Source organism: Neomonachus schauinslandi, chromosome 11 (assembly GCF_002201575.2).
Source record: "Neomonachus schauinslandi chromosome 11, ASM220157v2, whole genome shotgun sequence".
NCBI lineage: Eukaryota > Metazoa > Chordata > Mammalia > Carnivora > Phocidae > Neomonachus > Neomonachus schauinslandi.
Window position 1 is genome coordinate 36057070 of NC_058413.1, and position 16804 is coordinate 36073873.

Sequence of the window (16804 nt, forward strand, 5' to 3'; positions counted from 1 at the left end):
AGGAGGGTAAAAACAGTGGAGAAGTCCAACAAACTCTTAACTGGATAAAAAAAAAATCAATATAAAAAATGAGGGGCTTATGGAAGCAAGGGGAAAATAATATATAGAGCTGTGAAACAGGATCACACTTTGGATGCTCAAAATTATCATCAACGACCCGGTGCTCCCCCAAGCTAAAAGTCAACCCAGAAGACGGTGTCCGTGGCTGGTGCTGCTATCTCTAACGTCACAGGAGGGGGCCTGTGGGGCTGGGACCCAGGTCTCTGAGGAGGAGGTATGGCAAGTTGGTGGGCTATCTCACAATAGATATGGGGTTGGATCTGCAAGTGTTGGCAAAACTGTAAACAGCATTCAGCCACAGCAATAGGAACACACGGCCACAGCCAGGAAAGAATTGTTGGGGAAATGCTCACAGGAAGGAAACAGGAAACACATAAATAAACCAATAGAAACAAATCCTCTTTTCCTCCTCCCATCTTTCGGTCTCCCTAGTGCTTCTTGCTGGCAGAGCCCAGCAGTGAGCTAACTGGCAAAGCATACTGGTGATACTCAGAGTTCCAGGCTCAATTTCACAAAGCAGATTATAGAAAGGTGGGCTGCAGCTGAGGAACAATAGCTTAATGACTGGTATGTAAGTGAGATCACATCAAGTGTTAATCTAGGAATCCACATCCAATTGCCACTTCCTACCTGCACAACTACAGGCCTTGCCCCCCATCTCCAGTGTCATTTCCTTCCAGGCATCCTGGGGAGTCCCCAGACATGTCTCACTTGTACTAGGAATATCTTTGGGGAACAGCTTTCTTTTTTTTTTTTTTAAGATTTTATTTATTTATTTGACAGAGAGAGAGACAGCAAGAGAGGGAACACAAGCAGGGGGAGTGGGAGAGGGAGAAGCAGGCTTCCTGCCGAGCAGGGAGCCCGATGCAGGGCTCGATCCCAGGATCCTGGGATCGTGACATGAGCCAAAGGCAGAAGCTTAACCAACTGAGCCATCCAGGCGCCCCTGGGGAACCGCTTTCAACACTTTGTCCAGGTCACTGTGTAAGGATTGCAGCTCCTCCACGCCAGTGGTGTTCATTTCTCCAAGAAGGAATTCCCCCTTCCCCCTCTGAGTTTCTTCACTAAACCCATCTTACCCTCTATCCCAGAAAGTTAATCCTCTAAGAGGAGTGGGTTTGTTTGTTTTTTTATACAAATTGATTGGGGTGTAATTCATATATAATAAAATATACCTCAGTGTATAATTTGATAAGTTCAAATGCATGCACTCTTGTAACTAAGTAAGAGACAGGCGAAGCTAGGTAGGGGGTTACATGACCAGGCTCACAGAAATCCCAGATGTGTTGGAGCACCTGGGTGGCTCAGTCAGTTAAGTGTCTGCCTTCAGCTCAGGTCATGATCTCAGGGTCCTGGGATGCAGCCCCACATCAGGCTCCCTGCTCAGCAGGGAGTCTGCTTCTCTCTCTCCCTCTGCTTCCCCCCTCATGCTCTCTCTTGCTCTCAAACAAATAAAATCTTAAAAAAAAAAAAAAGAAAGAAAAGAAATTCCAGATGTGGAAAAATGTTATACACAAGATATTAACTAGAGAGAAGAAAACATAACAAATCCACTTTGTTCTAAATATAGACAAGATATTTTCATGATATTTTCAAATCTACCTTGTTTGTCTTAAATGTTACAGACAAGATATTTGCCAAGTTCCCTGGTCAGTTTTTTATAAAAGACCGACCATAAAAGCCCTCAATGGCAACCCATTCGGAACCCCTGTCTAGGGAGCTTTCCTTTCTGTTCTCAACTTCCGTTAATAAACTTTCAGTTTACCCTATTTTCCACAAGATTTATACTTCAACTCCATGAGGCAAGAACCCTGCAACCCCACAACCCTGCAATATAACCACCACCACAATCAACCATACAGAGCATTTCCATCTCAAAAAGTTCCCTTGAGACCCTTGCAGTTAACCCCTTCCCCAATACCAAGATCTGGGCAACTACTACTTTAATTTTGGTCCCTATAGTTTTGCCTCTTCCAGAATAATGTTTTATAAATGAAAACATAGGACTATGCAACATTTCGTGGCCTGCTTCTTTTCCTTAGCAAAGTGCTTTGAAGATTCATCCTTTGATGTTGTGTGTATCAGTAATTTATCTCAGAGAAAAATATCCATTGTGTGTATACATGATTGTTTGTTTATCCATTTATCAACTGATGGACCTTTGGGTTGCTTCCAGGTTTTTCTTATGAGTTAAGCTATGAACATTCAAATAATGGTGTTTTTGTGGACATATGCTGCATTTTTCCTGGGTAAAGACTTAGTAGGGGAATGGCTGGGTCGTAAAAAAGTACATATTTGGGGCGCCTGGGTGGCTCAGTCGTTAAGGGTCTGCCTTTGGCTCGGGTCATGATCCCAGGGTCCTGGGATTGAGCCCTGTGTCGGGCTCCCTGCTCCACAGGAAGCCTGCTTCTCACTCTCCTACTCCCCCTGCTTGTGTTCCCTCTCTCTCTAATAAGTAAATAAAATCTTAAAAAAAAAAAAAGAATGCATATTTAACTTGATAAGAAACTAAAATTTTTTATAGAGTTTCTCCACCATTTTGCATTCCAGCAGCACTTAGAGATTTCAAGTTGCTCCAGATCCCTGTCAGCACTTACTGCTGTCAATTTTTTAGATTTTAGCTATAATAGTGGGTGGTGTAGTAGCATCTCAATGACAGACGTTTTAATTTTTATTCCTCTAGTGAATACAGATGCTATGTATTTTTTGATTACTAACTGGCCATCCATAAATACTTTCTTTGGTGAAGTATCTGTTATAATCTTTTGTCCATTTTTAATGATTTTGTCTTATTACTGAATTTTAAGAGTTCCTTAAAATATTCTAAATGTCTTTTGTCCATATGTGTGTTGCCAGTATTTTCTCCAGCCTGTGGTTTGCCTTTTTGCTTTTATAACAGTGTCTTTTAAAGAGCAGACTTTATTATTATGAAGTCAAATTTATATATATTTAAATTGTACTTTTTGTGTCTTTCCTGAAAAGTCCATGCCAAACCCCAGGCCATATAAATTTTTCTGCTAAACATTCTTCTAGAAGTTTTATAGGTTTAGCCATTACACTAAGTTTCCTGATCCATTTCAAGTTAGTTTAAATTTTTGTATAGGATCAAGATTCATGTTTTGCATATGGATTTCCATTTGTTCTAACATCATTTGTTTAAAGGACTATCCTTTCCCCAGTGAATAACCAGGTACCTTTGTTGAAAATCAATTGACCACATATGTGTGGATCTGCTTCTGTACTCTCCTTTTATTAAAGTCTCCATTTGTTCATAATTTCATATATATAGAAAAAGTTGTAAGAATAATTTAGATAACTTCCATATACTCTTTAATTCTTTTATTGCAAAAATATTTTTCCATTTGTACTTTCTCTCTCTTCATATAACTCCCTCTTTCTCTTCATATATATATATGTCATATATATATATATATGAAGAGATATATATGTCTATCTTTCTATATACCTGTATCTATATATCGATATCTATCTTTGGACAATATAGATATAGACATATAGAGATATAAATATAGATGGAGATATCTTTTGATGAGCCATTTGAAAGTAAGTTGGTTGAATATGTCATGGTCCTTTATCCCTAAATACTTCATTGTCTGTTCCTAGAAAAAGAATATTATCTTACATAAACACTAAAAAGAAACCCTAGAAATAATAGTTGTTTTCTACAGTTGCTACTTCTGTGATAACAGTGTTTTCTTTTTTGCCTTTTAAGTTAACTTTTAAAAAAATTTTCACCTGTTATTTACATTAAATATTTATTAAATATTACATTAAATATTTCACCTAAGTTCTTTACATTAAACTTGGTTAAAATTTTACATTTATTTAAAAATATCATTTTACTATTGAAATGAAAAAGCAGTATAGCTTGCTATAAATGGGAAGTTATTATAGTAAGAAGATGAAAAACTTTTAAAAATTATTAAATTTATGCTAGGCACTGTCACCTGATTAAATATCTGAGTTTCCATTTTGTTGTAAAAGGAAATTTGCAAGGGCTAACAAAGTATTACAGATATAACCTCCACTGACCCAAGATGTAATGTGTTTGTATATACCCAAGGTCATAAATACAAATCTTTGGAGAATACTTGTAGTAGAAACACTTGTTGATAGTTTAAAAATGTTAAATGAATATATACTTTCAATATATTTTGAGCAATATAAACTATGTAAACGTTCATTCTGATGACTATGCTTCTTTAAAAATATGCTATGAAAACATTCTCCAAGGGCCCAATGTCTGCAAATGTCCTTAGCAGCAGGTTTGTAACAGTGAAAAATCTGGGACAGCCTGTTTTCTGACAGAAAAACAGATAAATGAATTTTGCAACATTTATAATATGGCACTCTGTGTTCTGTTAAAAAACTTGAGATAGATCTGTGTGTATTCACAGGAGGAGTACCAATAATATATTATTTAGCGCAAAAAGAAAATGACAGCAAAAAAGTAAATAAAGATGCCATTGTTTTTTCTAAGGAAAAAATATGATTGTGTATGCATTTCATTACACATGCACATAAAAATAGAACTGAATAGATATACCAAATCAAGGGCAATTACTTCTGCCAAATTCGACAGAGGTAGAATTTCACTTAACATTTTGCAAGTCTCTTCACTATTTGAATTGTTAAATGACCATTATCCAAACCAATTAAAACATCTATCCAACAAAGAGTTCATATAATGATTTACAGAAAGTACCAGCTTATCTATGCTACCTGCCTTTCATTTATTCTTAAAAATCTCCACTTACTTGCCTTAAACAAAACCTTTGAGATAACTGTTCTACTGATTTGGGGGCATCAGCCTCATAAAAAGGACACTGTGATGCTGTGCAAGCATAGCATTACCAGCATAAATCCCCAAGTGAAACACCAGGTGTGGAGCAACCAAGGGTCTCATCTGATTGTTCCTTTACTGAAATCCTGGCACGAGTCTCCTGACATCCTGTATGTATGGGGCATTGTCAGGGTTCAAAGCAGGAACCTGCAACGGCAGGCTTCTTGCTTAGCCAATGAAACAGTCTAAAGAATTGAGGTCATGGAACACGTGCCTTCACGGATCTCTGAGATCTACACGCACGCACACATGCATGCACACAGACTTCTGTGCACAAGCTTTCTGCTAGTTTCTAAATCCCCGGACTCAGAAAAACAAAACTAATATGTATGAAGCACTAAGTGCTAGCCCCTATGCTAAAAATATAGACATGTCTCATTTCATTATTAAACAGACCCATAAGGAAAGCACCATTGTTATTCCCATTTTACAGAGGAGCCTCATAGAGGTTAAATAATTTGACCAAGTTTATGTAGCTTCTAAGAGGAAGAACTTGGATCTGAACCCAGCCTACCTAAATACCGACTACCGAGCTACCTCTGCATGGTAGTTAAAAGTATTCTGGCAACAGCATTCTAATTCACAAATGAATGACTAAATGATAGTGTGGATACAAAACTAGGAAGATGTAACATGTTGTGGATGAAAACAGTGGTAAAAGAAAGGGAATGCGATGCCATTGTGAATAAAAATCACATCATCAAGTTTTAATCAGTTTGATACTATGTAAGGAACTTACCTAACCAAATCTAAAGGCTGCTCCTTGTAAAAATAGGAAAAGCGGGCCCAATTCTGGCAAAGTATGTACCTCTCGTTGACAGGATTGGGAGGTTCTGAAGGCTTCCAATACTGACCCTACAGATATTCAAAAAGAAAGTATTTGAATGACAAAGCAAAAGACAGGGGTGAAGTAAATAAACACAGATTTTATAAGGTTAGTGAATGAAGCAAATTGTTCTTTTACTTTTGATTTGAATTTTCATATTCCACTGATGTATAATTATCTCCTAAAATCTATAATAAACTATAACAATAGTGATAATCATTAAGATCCCCCCCCACCCAGTTAGTTAAAAATACAAGTTAAAGTTTGAGACTCTGGCTTTACTCTAGCTGCTCTTTCCTGTGGAATGCCCTTTCTTCTCTACTCAAATTCTACCAGATTATTCACAGCTCAGGGATTCATGTTAACAGTATAACTGGCTGGGACTTTAGAAATACACTTTTATTTTATAGATGGAAAAATTATACTCAAGCAAAGTTCAATGAATGATCCAAAGTCACACTACTATGACAGGAATCTCTTCCAGACTTGTCTGGCCCTCACTGGTAATCACTGACAAAATTTCCCAGAAAATTTAAAACATGCATCACAAATGTTAGCACCAAAGAACCTCAGTACTGTTTCATGCATTTTCCCCATTGTTACATACTGAGTTGCCTTATTGAGAATATCCCTTTGGGACATAGCAGAGTACTGTCTATACATGGTAGTTCAACACATTCTTTTAACTGTTTGCCCAGACAAGTGAACTGCCAAAGACAACATGAATAAATATCCAATTGAAAATTAAGCACATGTGAAAATCTTGGTATGATAAGGTATAAGATTTTATATCACCTAGATTCCAACTTTTTTCTTCTTCTGTAGCTAATCCTCCTGAATCTTGAAAATTGAAATAAATAAAAAGGCAGCCTATTTGGGTATCTTGAAAAATGATTCTTTAATGCACAGAAGGGAAAATCCAGTACCTAACCTTGCATTCAGGATAGGAAAGAAAAAAAAAAAGTAAAACTAACAGTAAGTTATAACTATCTCTCACAACAGCTAAGTACCACTGATCTTCTAGTGATCATAAATGACTCTGCTGGAAGGCTGGATGTACAGATTAAACTTGCTGGTGACTGAGGATATTAATTTGGCTTAATGACCTGGTAATAGTAAGAAGAGAATTAATGCCCTAAAAACAAACCAAACCTCAAAATCTTCTAAAACGGAATGAGCCCTTCTGTGAAGAAAGACTGACAGAGAATGCACTGTATAGTGTTTATTAACCCACTATATATCTCTCTACCAAATGACTATGGCATTATATTGAATCTTTAATCCCCTATTAGTTCTTCTGCCAAATGTGTGTGGAGGGAGGGAGGGGCTTGGGGAAGGAGGATGGTTTCTCTAACACTGAAGTTAATTTCACCTGAATTGATACTCCTGTTAAAAACTGCCACCCATTCTGGAAAATTCTGCTATACTTTTATAGAAAACATATCAAAGATAATCAACTAGACAGTAAGGAACAGACCTTGTTCATCAAAAAGCATCTCTCTGTACAGAGAAATCATTTGTGAAAGGAAGAGTCAAATCGATATGACAAACTTCATTTTCTTATTTCAACATATTGCTATGGCCACCCCAACCTTCAGCAATCACCACCCTGATCAGTCCCCAGCCATCTGGAGGCAAGACCCTCCACCAGCAAAAAGACTGCAACTCGCTGAAGGCTCAGAGGATGGTTAGCATTTTTTAGCAATAAAGTACTTTTTAATTAAGGTATGTACCGTTTTTAGGCATAACCTCTTGCACACTGAATAGATTACAGCTTAGTGTAAACAACTTATATATGCAGTGGGAAACCAAAAAAATTCACTTTTTAATGAGACATGAAGTAAGCAAATGCTGTTGGAAAAACGGTGCCAATGGACTTCCATGACACAGGATTGCCAGAAACCTTCAATTTGTAAAAAAAAAAACCCAATATCTGCAATGTGTCATAAAGCAAGGCACAAGAAAAGGAGGTATGCACGTACTTAAAACCAATCATGTATCTAATGAACGAATACATAAATGCCTATAATTTAAGCCAAAACTTCATAAATGAGAAAAGATCTGATGGGTTCAGATAGAAATTTCCAAATATTCTACTCTGCAGTGTTGGTTTTTTTTTTTTAATAAAACTGCTATTTTTCAATATGGGTTCTACACATACAAATGTAGTATCTTTTAAAAATAAATTTCCATTGAAACCACAGTGTAAAGTTAACCATATGTTTCAGCATAGCTAGTAAGTTTCTCAGCTGGGAACTAGGGAGTCTTTGGGGGATTTTCCCAACATGAGAAAGAATTAAGCAACCTGTCATAAAAAAGGAAGCAAAGGGAAGATTCTCTCTCCCAACAAGGCAACCTCTGAATGTCAGAGGGAAAATGGGCTCAGTATTTCAAAACCAAGCTTATACTTACATCATGGAGTGGATAGGCAGATGAGTAAGTATTAGAAGTTAGCAGTCTTTCAATCCCAAACTTCTTCTTCCCATCTTCTATGCCAAAAGGACACCGTGAGAGAATATAATAAACCTATGAGGTAAGCATTAGACACACATTTCAGAACTTTATGCTATCCACATTTTTTTCCCATCGCAATTTAACAATGTCCAACTTTGTCTGAATGTAGATACAGGCTCTGATTACAGAAGGAACCTTCCCTCTGTTGTTTGAGGGAAGATGTAGAGGATAAGCTTGTATGGAGTTTGCAGGTAGTTTAGCTCCTGGGTGTGGGAGCTCTCTATTCCCTTGGGGAGAGGCAGGAATGGATCATGATTTATTTTGCTTCTCCTGTCCCAAGCTCCTCTGGAAGTCTTGTGCCAAAATTCCTACAATCAGGCGTTCAAGTTGGGAGTGTAATATCACCACTAACAGTTCAGCTGTGGGAATATGGGATAGAATTGATACTCAGCTATGCTGATTACTTCAGTTACACTGAGGATTTATACAGGGCCTCTTCCTGACATCTGAATTTATTAACACAAGATTACCATATCTCTACAACTACTTTGCATTCATCTCTATCTTTGCATCAGTGTTTTCCTCCATATAATTTTGGCTTTGGTGTTCTCTGCTCTCATATTTCTGCCAGTTCAATACTATCTGTACTTTGTTTTCCAGCACCTTTTCAGAATTTCTGCTTTTCTGATGAATTTGGTCTTTTCAGCACCGTTTTCAATCTATTTCCCTCCCCGCCCCCCTTCTCACATCTCCTAAGTTAAAGAATTGTTGATTGGAGTGCTGGTTGTTCTCGAATCACATTAGCTAATCTGGTTACTCATTTAAGTGCATCTTACTATTTTATGTTGGTAAATATATTATAATTTATGAAAGCAGTTTTAATTTTTACAAAGAATATGATAGATATTAATTATTTTACATACTTTGGATTATTTCTTTAGGAAAGATTCACCAAAATTAGAACTCTGTCCTAGGGTATTAACAAAGTGGAAAATTTTACTCCACCAGATATTGAGACTTATTATGAAGCCATGGTGAAAAAAAAAATACAGCATGTTATTGTCAAAAAAAATAAATAAATCTGGACTTAGGAAAGACATTATATGAAAAGATTATTACAAGAGGGGGAGGGAAACTTGTAATAGGGAGCCCTGTGAACATCTGAAAAGTCTGGCAAAAAGAGACTTTTCTTTTTATTCATTCATTCATTCATTCATTCACTCATTCACTTATTCATTTGGGAGAGGCAAGCCAGGGTCAGGGAGTGTCCTTCTTTGCTGTAAGGAAGGGCTATTATACATGCCAGTGTTGGCTTGGGTTAAGGGTACATCAAAGTTTAGGTTTCTGTGGGAGGAAAGTTTAATTAATGTTCGGTCAATTCAGCTAATAAATACTTTGTTTTGATGGATCAGTGGGGATAAATAGTTCAGCTAGCCATTTATCAGACCAAGAGTGAGAATATGGGGGGTCTATGTTTGACTCTTATTACTACAAACTAATTACAAAAGGGAGAAATTACAAGGCTAATTATAAATCTAAAAGAACTGAAATTTCCCTGGTGCCAAAAGGGAAAGAGACTTCCTCCCCGACCTCTCTGTTCTTAGAGCATTTCCTTTAGAGAGCTTGTAATTATAAACTCTTTCTCTATCCCTCTGAGACTTATATAAATCTGTAGCAAAGCTAAATAAGCCTCTTGACAGTTTTACAACCCAGGAGTGTTTTCCTTAAGTTTTCTAGGAGCCATCCCTTTTCAATGTAAACATCAAGCAAGATAGCATCCCTACCTCCCTGTTTCTATGGGAAAGTAGCCTGGGCACCTGACTCCAACTTGTAACTACTTGTTTGGCATAGAGATATGAGAAGCTTAATTTTTTCTTGGTATAAAGACAACTACCATAGATGGACACTTCAATCGCCAGGCGAATTTAGGATGAATTATGTGGCAAGCGGTGCTGTCAAGTCAAACTGGGAGATGGGGGCAGTGGTTATCTATGAATACTCATAGGGGCTAGGGTGATCCTTTAAAGGAAGCAGTTCACCAGAATGAGGAGTGAGGGATTTCCTTAACGGTCCCTGTTTTCTAGGACTACAGAACTCAAGTAAGGTTCAACGTTGTCAGTTATCGATACAAAAGGAGACAAAAGATCAAAGCTGCAGAACTGGGCCCAGAAGTAGACCTATGAATATATAGAAACTTGAGTTATAACAAAGGTGGAACTGAAAAACGGTATGAAAAGTTGAATGTTTTCAATAATTGCTACAAACTGAATGAATGACCACACATACGGTGGGAAATTGCACCATGCACAAAAATGAATTCCAGGTGGACGCTAGGTTTCAATGTGGAAAATAAAATAATACAACTTCAAAAAAATAACATAGGAAATTGACGTCATGGTCATGGTGGTAGTTAAAAGATTAAGAGCATGATTCATAAAGAAAAGGCTTGAGAAACTGGACTACATTAAAATTAAAAACATCTGTTTAGCAAAAGAAGCCATTAAAAGAAAGAAAAAGGAAGCACAGGTAGGAAAAGATCAGTAACGTATATGATAAACAAAGGGCTCATATAAGGAATATATCAACGATTTCTACCAATCAACCAGGAAAGACCTAATTGAGAAATAGACAAGAGACTTTAGCAGGGACTTCACAAAAGTGCCTATGTAAATAAGCAATAAAAGCAACCAAACACATATCAGAGAAATGCAAATTAAAACCATAATGACACACAAATAAATTTCAATACGAAGTAATGAAAATGAATGCACAAAAACTCATACAAGAGCTAAATCACCCAAATAAGTGTTGAACCAAAGAAGCCAGACTCAAAAGAATATATACTGCATGATTCCACTTTTATAAAATTTAAAAGTCAACTTCTGCTGAGGACAATGGGAATAGTAACTGGGAAGTTAGTAGGACTTCTGGAGGGTGAACAAGTTTTTCTCCTTGATGTGGGTGGCAGTTACATGGCTGCGTTTGCTTTGTGACGATTCAGTGAGCTGTTTGCTTGCAACCTGGGGGCCTACCTCTCTTCATATTATGCCACAATTAAAAAAGAAAGAAAAAGAAAGATTGGTAAATTCCAATGTCGAGAAAGATGTGGAACATGGAGCACTCTCATATGTTGTTACTAGGACTCAAATTAGTACATCTTTTTGTAAAGAGTGATAGTGCAATATAAAATTTTAAATGTGTGTGCCCTTAGATCCAGTAATTTTGTATCTGGTATCAATTTTGCAGAAAAATTTACATATACACTGAAATATGTAAATACCAGGTTGAAAACTACAGAATTGTTTGTAAATCAGAAAAGTTGGGAATAAACTCAATAGCTGTTAGAATTGGGAATATATATACATGCTAGATGTTATAAAATATACATCACGAGGCTCAAATGTCATGATGGTTGTGAAGATGCTTTGAGAAGTATGAAATTCAATACCAATGTAAGAGGCTCTTGGAATACTTTCAATGTGTACATACATAAACTTGAGTGTCCTGGATGAGGATAGGAAGGAAGGGACTCTTCCACATTAATCTCCCAAATAACTTCTTCAACAGAGCAAAAATAGTTCTGCTCCACTGAAGGAGGAAAAACTGCTGTTTTAAAGCTGACTTAATCTAAGGTATCCATACTCTTTACACAGAACAAGTAAAGAGAAATGGATACTAATATTTCTATACCTGATCGAGTTCCTAATTTGCTCCTCCTGGTTCCCTGGCCTTTTGCTAGCTACTTTTTAACATAACAAGTCTATCTAAAGTACTCTACAGTTTGCAAAGTGCTTCACACAGAGTCTTTCATTTGATTTTGACAATAATACCTAACACTTATTGAGCACCTAGTATATTCAGGTATCAAAGTCTTTCATACCTTAACTCACTTCATTCTCAGAGTAACCTATGAGGTAGACTTTATTCCTACCTTAACATGAGGAAACAGTGGTAGGGGAAGCATGATTCTTTAGGAGAGAGGCTTTTAATGGGAAACATAAAGATTCTAGGACTACAAATAGAGAGGAAATATTATTATTCAGGGCTGAAAATGGTTTTAAATGAGAGGAAAAAGTTTTGAGGTTTCTCAAACGCTACCTATATATAAAGAAATTTTAAAATTCCATTTTCATTTGGAATGACCAATATTCTTCCTGTTATGCAGTGTATTCATAAAACCAAACTCTAAAACCATTTTACAAAGAACGAATAAAACCTAAGCCCTGGCTCTCAATTAAGAGCTTGTCCCAGTATTACATGAAGCCTCTATCTTAACTGTGTCCACACTGTCAAACTTTTGTGTTTAAACAAGTTTGATAAGTCAGTAGGTGAACAGGTTTAAATGGTCCAGGTGGACTTTTGAACCCACTCAATCCCACCAAATACTTATCAAAATGCATGCGGACACACTGTGCAGACATCGCACCACACACGTATACACACACGTACACAAGCACACACAGACACGTATGCCTCAGTTGAAGGGATGTGACCAAAGGTCTTCTCTACCTACAATTCTGTTTCTTGATGAGGATGGAAAGAAGCTTGACTCGTCTTCAATGAGGAAGAGTTCCTGCCGATGTCTGGTGAATTGGGCAGTGAAATATTCAGGATGAGGGTGCCTCACATTCTTTGGGAGCTTCAGAGGCCCAAGCATATAGGGGATATTCTCAGCTGGAGGAATATCACTCTCCTTAATAGGCATTTTGATTCCCAGCACTTCAGCGTAAGTAACTAGTACCTCCCAAGGGGCATGGATCTTGACAAAATAAGTCCTTCCATCTTCAGAGTTCTGTAGAAAAAGGAGGCAAAATAACAGGAAGCATTATGATTTATTTGTTACCAAACTGATCAAAGAAACAAAGTTTTATAAAATCTCAAACAAATTAAAGATGTTACAGCAGTTACAATTTATTGACATTTTTCAGCAAAACTTCTAGAGGAACAAATGCTCAAAACATATATCTATGTATTACACTTACATATACACATATGTATATGTGTAAATGTTGTTGTGTGTATGTGTGTGTGTATGTGACAGAGACAAAGAAAGAATATTCTAAAAAATATATTTCAGAGTCAATGTACACTAGCCAAGAATCTACAGATACATATGTGATTCTGGGCAATCTCTTAAGTTATTAGTGACTAACCATGAGCTCAGAACTGTGCTTAGGATATATGAGGGACACATACAAAGGATAAGACATACTTACTCTTCTTACCCAGCTATGTATGGCCTATACCTAGAAGAAGAACTTTAATAGGGGTTCATGACACCAAAGAATGACCAAGTTATAGATTGTAACACATATTTATTAGTTCGGTAAAAACAGATAAATAAGAACTAGAGAATACTGGAGTTTCGTGGACAAAGTGGGATCCGAAATAGGTCTTTAAAAATCATTTTGAAGGAAATTCTAGAAAACCAGTGGATGGCAAGAGATTTAAAAAATAAATAAAAGAATTTGCCATATTCATGAGCAGAGAAAGTCAACTTGGCTTACCCATAGTGGGTTGTGCTATAAGACAGCCAGGTTAACTAGAGTGTCAGATTACAACAGCCTTCAGAATGAGAGATATGAAACAAGACCTGTGTCTTCACTTTCTTTGTACCCTGAATAGAATTATGTATGTCTATTTTTACAATGTTTAACTCATCATCTTATATTCAGAGCACTGACCTGCTTATTTACCAGGAAGACCACAGGCCCTACCATCTACATATCTGTGGCCAACAAAACTACTCCCAAACACGAAGTCTATTTGGTCAAGGTCCATAGCAGAAGAAAACAATGTTTCAAACACCAAGACTCTGGTACAAATTAACAACTATACTTACCCTTTTGTCTTCAACTTCCAACTCAAGACCTGTTTTTCTGAGATTTTGTTCAAATTCTTTTCTCCTTTCCTATGGAAAAACAAATCAATAGAATTATGTAGAACACTTTTATTTGCCCAGTGATAAACAGACTTGTTATTCCAGATGGTCCTCTGTCCCTCCCATGGTTATACGTAAAAGTATTTTATGTATTACCTGCATCTTAGCACCATGTCCTGCTATTCACCTGTGTTAAAATTCACAATATAACTATAAAAATCCAATATATCTAGGAATAATTTCCAGGAAATGTGCAGGACCTCTATCTGAAAATATGTGCAAAACTTTACTAAATAACATTTAAAAAACCTTGGTAAACAGAGCAACATATCATGCTCCTGATTGGGAAGACTCAGTATGACAAATATATCAATACTCTTAAAAAGAAATGATATATTTAATTCAACTTTAAGCCAAAATATCATTATGACTTTTTAACCTTGGAGAACAGAATAGCTTCACTTAGAAGAAAAATTAAATTAAATTAAAACGATCATTACTTGCGGGCTTCAAAACAATGCATTGATTGTTGAAAAATCCTGTGGCCTTCATTATAACTTAAGTGTGAAGAATTTTATAGTAACTGGCTTTATGATGATAATATACAATGCTTACCTTCAAATTGATAGGTCTACCTTGATATATCTTCAAACTTTACAAAGAGTAAAAGATAATTTAATGTGCTCTTTTTCTCCACTTGCAAAGTTTGCTACAGATGAGAAAAGGTCTATGATAGTGGTGCAAAGTTTCCTCTCCACTACCCCTTCCTAATTGCCCATCTTTTATGTTATCAGATTGAGACAGACAGCAAACTTCCAGAAGACCAAGGAAAAAGGAGGAGGTGGACAAGAAAAAGGAGGAGGGCATTCAAAATATTGTTATCAGAACTGAGAAAGCGAACGGCTCTTTTCATTCTAGTAACAAATGCTTTTGCAAGTTACATGGCTGCCAATTCTCTGAGGTCAACAAAAGTGAAGAATTAAAAGGACTGTTAGCCAATGGACCATTAAACACTCTTTTTATGATACATTACTATAATATGGAGACAGTATTCAGGAGTCCAAAAAAGATTAAATCTGCTTAAATGATAATCTTTCTATTCCAATCTACTTATTTATCTGAAGAAGCTGAATTTCTACTACCATATAAAAACAAGAGAGGAATATAGCTGAAGTTGAGCCAACTCATTCTGGAAATAATTCTTGTTCATCTATTAATAAAGAAAATATATTTAAAGCCCCTCTGTCCATCTCATTAACTGACGAACTTATGATGAGTTTATTTTTTTATGTTTGGTAATTGTCAAATTTTGTAACACAGTCATGATGCTTTATCAATTATATACTTGTACAATTGTTTAAAAAACTCAAAACAGAAGAAAAAGTTTAAGGCTTAGACTGTTCTGGTTAAGGGAAATAAAAACACTTCAACGTGTATACTTATATTTGTTGCAGCAAACTTAAAATGAACAAACAAGAGACTCCCAAAGGTAAAATATTTACTTCGGGAAAAATTTAAGTGGGGAAAATGGGATGGAAATTTTTGACGAAGGAGAAAAATAAATGATGTAAAATTTCAAGTGTGGAAGAAGAATTTCTTCATATAACTCATTTTTTTTTTAACGAATGATGGTGGGTATCAAATTTCCATGATATTTAAGTTCTACGGATATATGCTAAAAAGTGGTTTAAATGGACCATTAGCAATACATCAAAAATTACATCCTTTGCAACTATTGAAATGTAGGATCAGTAACTGGAGATGGGGAAGACCTGTAGATAGATCAGGATTTTAGGAGGGGCGGGGGATGTTCAGGAGCTCATTTTGGACCTGTCAAGTCTGAGATGTCTATGAGACTTCCAAGCAGACTTCCCACAAAATAGTCATGTGGGAGAGAAGAATGGACTGGAAGGTGAACTTTGGAATTAGCACAGATGTGGTTTTATAACTGTGAGACAGAATGTTTCATCAAAGAAATGCATGCAGGCTGGGAAAAGAAGAGGATTATGAATTGGACCCTTAGGCACTATGATAATAAAGGATCAGGGAGAGGAAGAGATTGAGAAGGAGCAACAAATGAAATAAAAGAAAAACCAAGAGGATATGGAGTTCTGGAATTCAAGTGGAGAACATACATATGAGAAGGAAATGAGAAACACGCTGCTAATAGGTCAAGTAAGATGTGGGTTGAGACTTGATCACTGGATTTATTTATACAAAAATGAGAATGGTTGAGGTGATGGCCTGATGGGAATGGGTTTAAGAGAAAATGGGACAGAAAAGAATTTGAGAAAAGAATAGTAGCTGGCAGGGAAACTGAGATCAAGTGAAGGTTTTTGTTCTTGGAGAGTGGGAAAATGAACTGAATAAGGAGATGAAGCATGACTGCTGAGGCATGATTAACTTCACTCAGCTGAGGTCGACGGGCAGAAACATGAGGTAAAATCTGTAAGTGAACTGCATGTCCTTCTTTCTGCCGGGTTCCGGTACACCGTCAGTGGAAAGGTGAGTTTAACTGCAGGTGCTGTTTTACCAAGGAAGCGCAAGTGAGGGAGGGGCAGGGGTTTGAAGGCATAGGTAATAGAGTGATTACATTTGTTGACCATTAGATTTAAGCTGGATCAGCATAGGAAAGCAGTGGATAAGGACTAGCAGTGAAAAGGGGGTTAAGGTATTTGTATCTTATATGGTCCTGCTAGAAGGAAGGGTATTGGTCCAA

General features: G+C 36.6%; 1 protein-coding gene across 1 annotated transcript in view; it reads right to left on the reverse strand.

Annotated features, from left to right (window-relative positions):
- ANO5 (anoctamin 5) overlaps window positions 1-16804 on the reverse strand; it is a 106766-nt gene that overhangs the window by 46683 nt on the left and 43279 nt on the right. Inside the window, exons 4-7 of the mRNA XM_021685862.1 lie at window positions 14047-14115; window positions 12718-12996; window positions 8163-8276; window positions 5664-5779 (exon numbers count right to left, since the gene is read on the reverse strand). Coding sequence (XP_021541537.1) covers window positions 5664-5779; window positions 8163-8276; window positions 12718-12996; window positions 14047-14115 — 578 coding nt within the window. The remainder of the gene's footprint in view (window positions 1-5663; window positions 5780-8162; window positions 8277-12717; window positions 12997-14046; window positions 14116-16804) is intronic.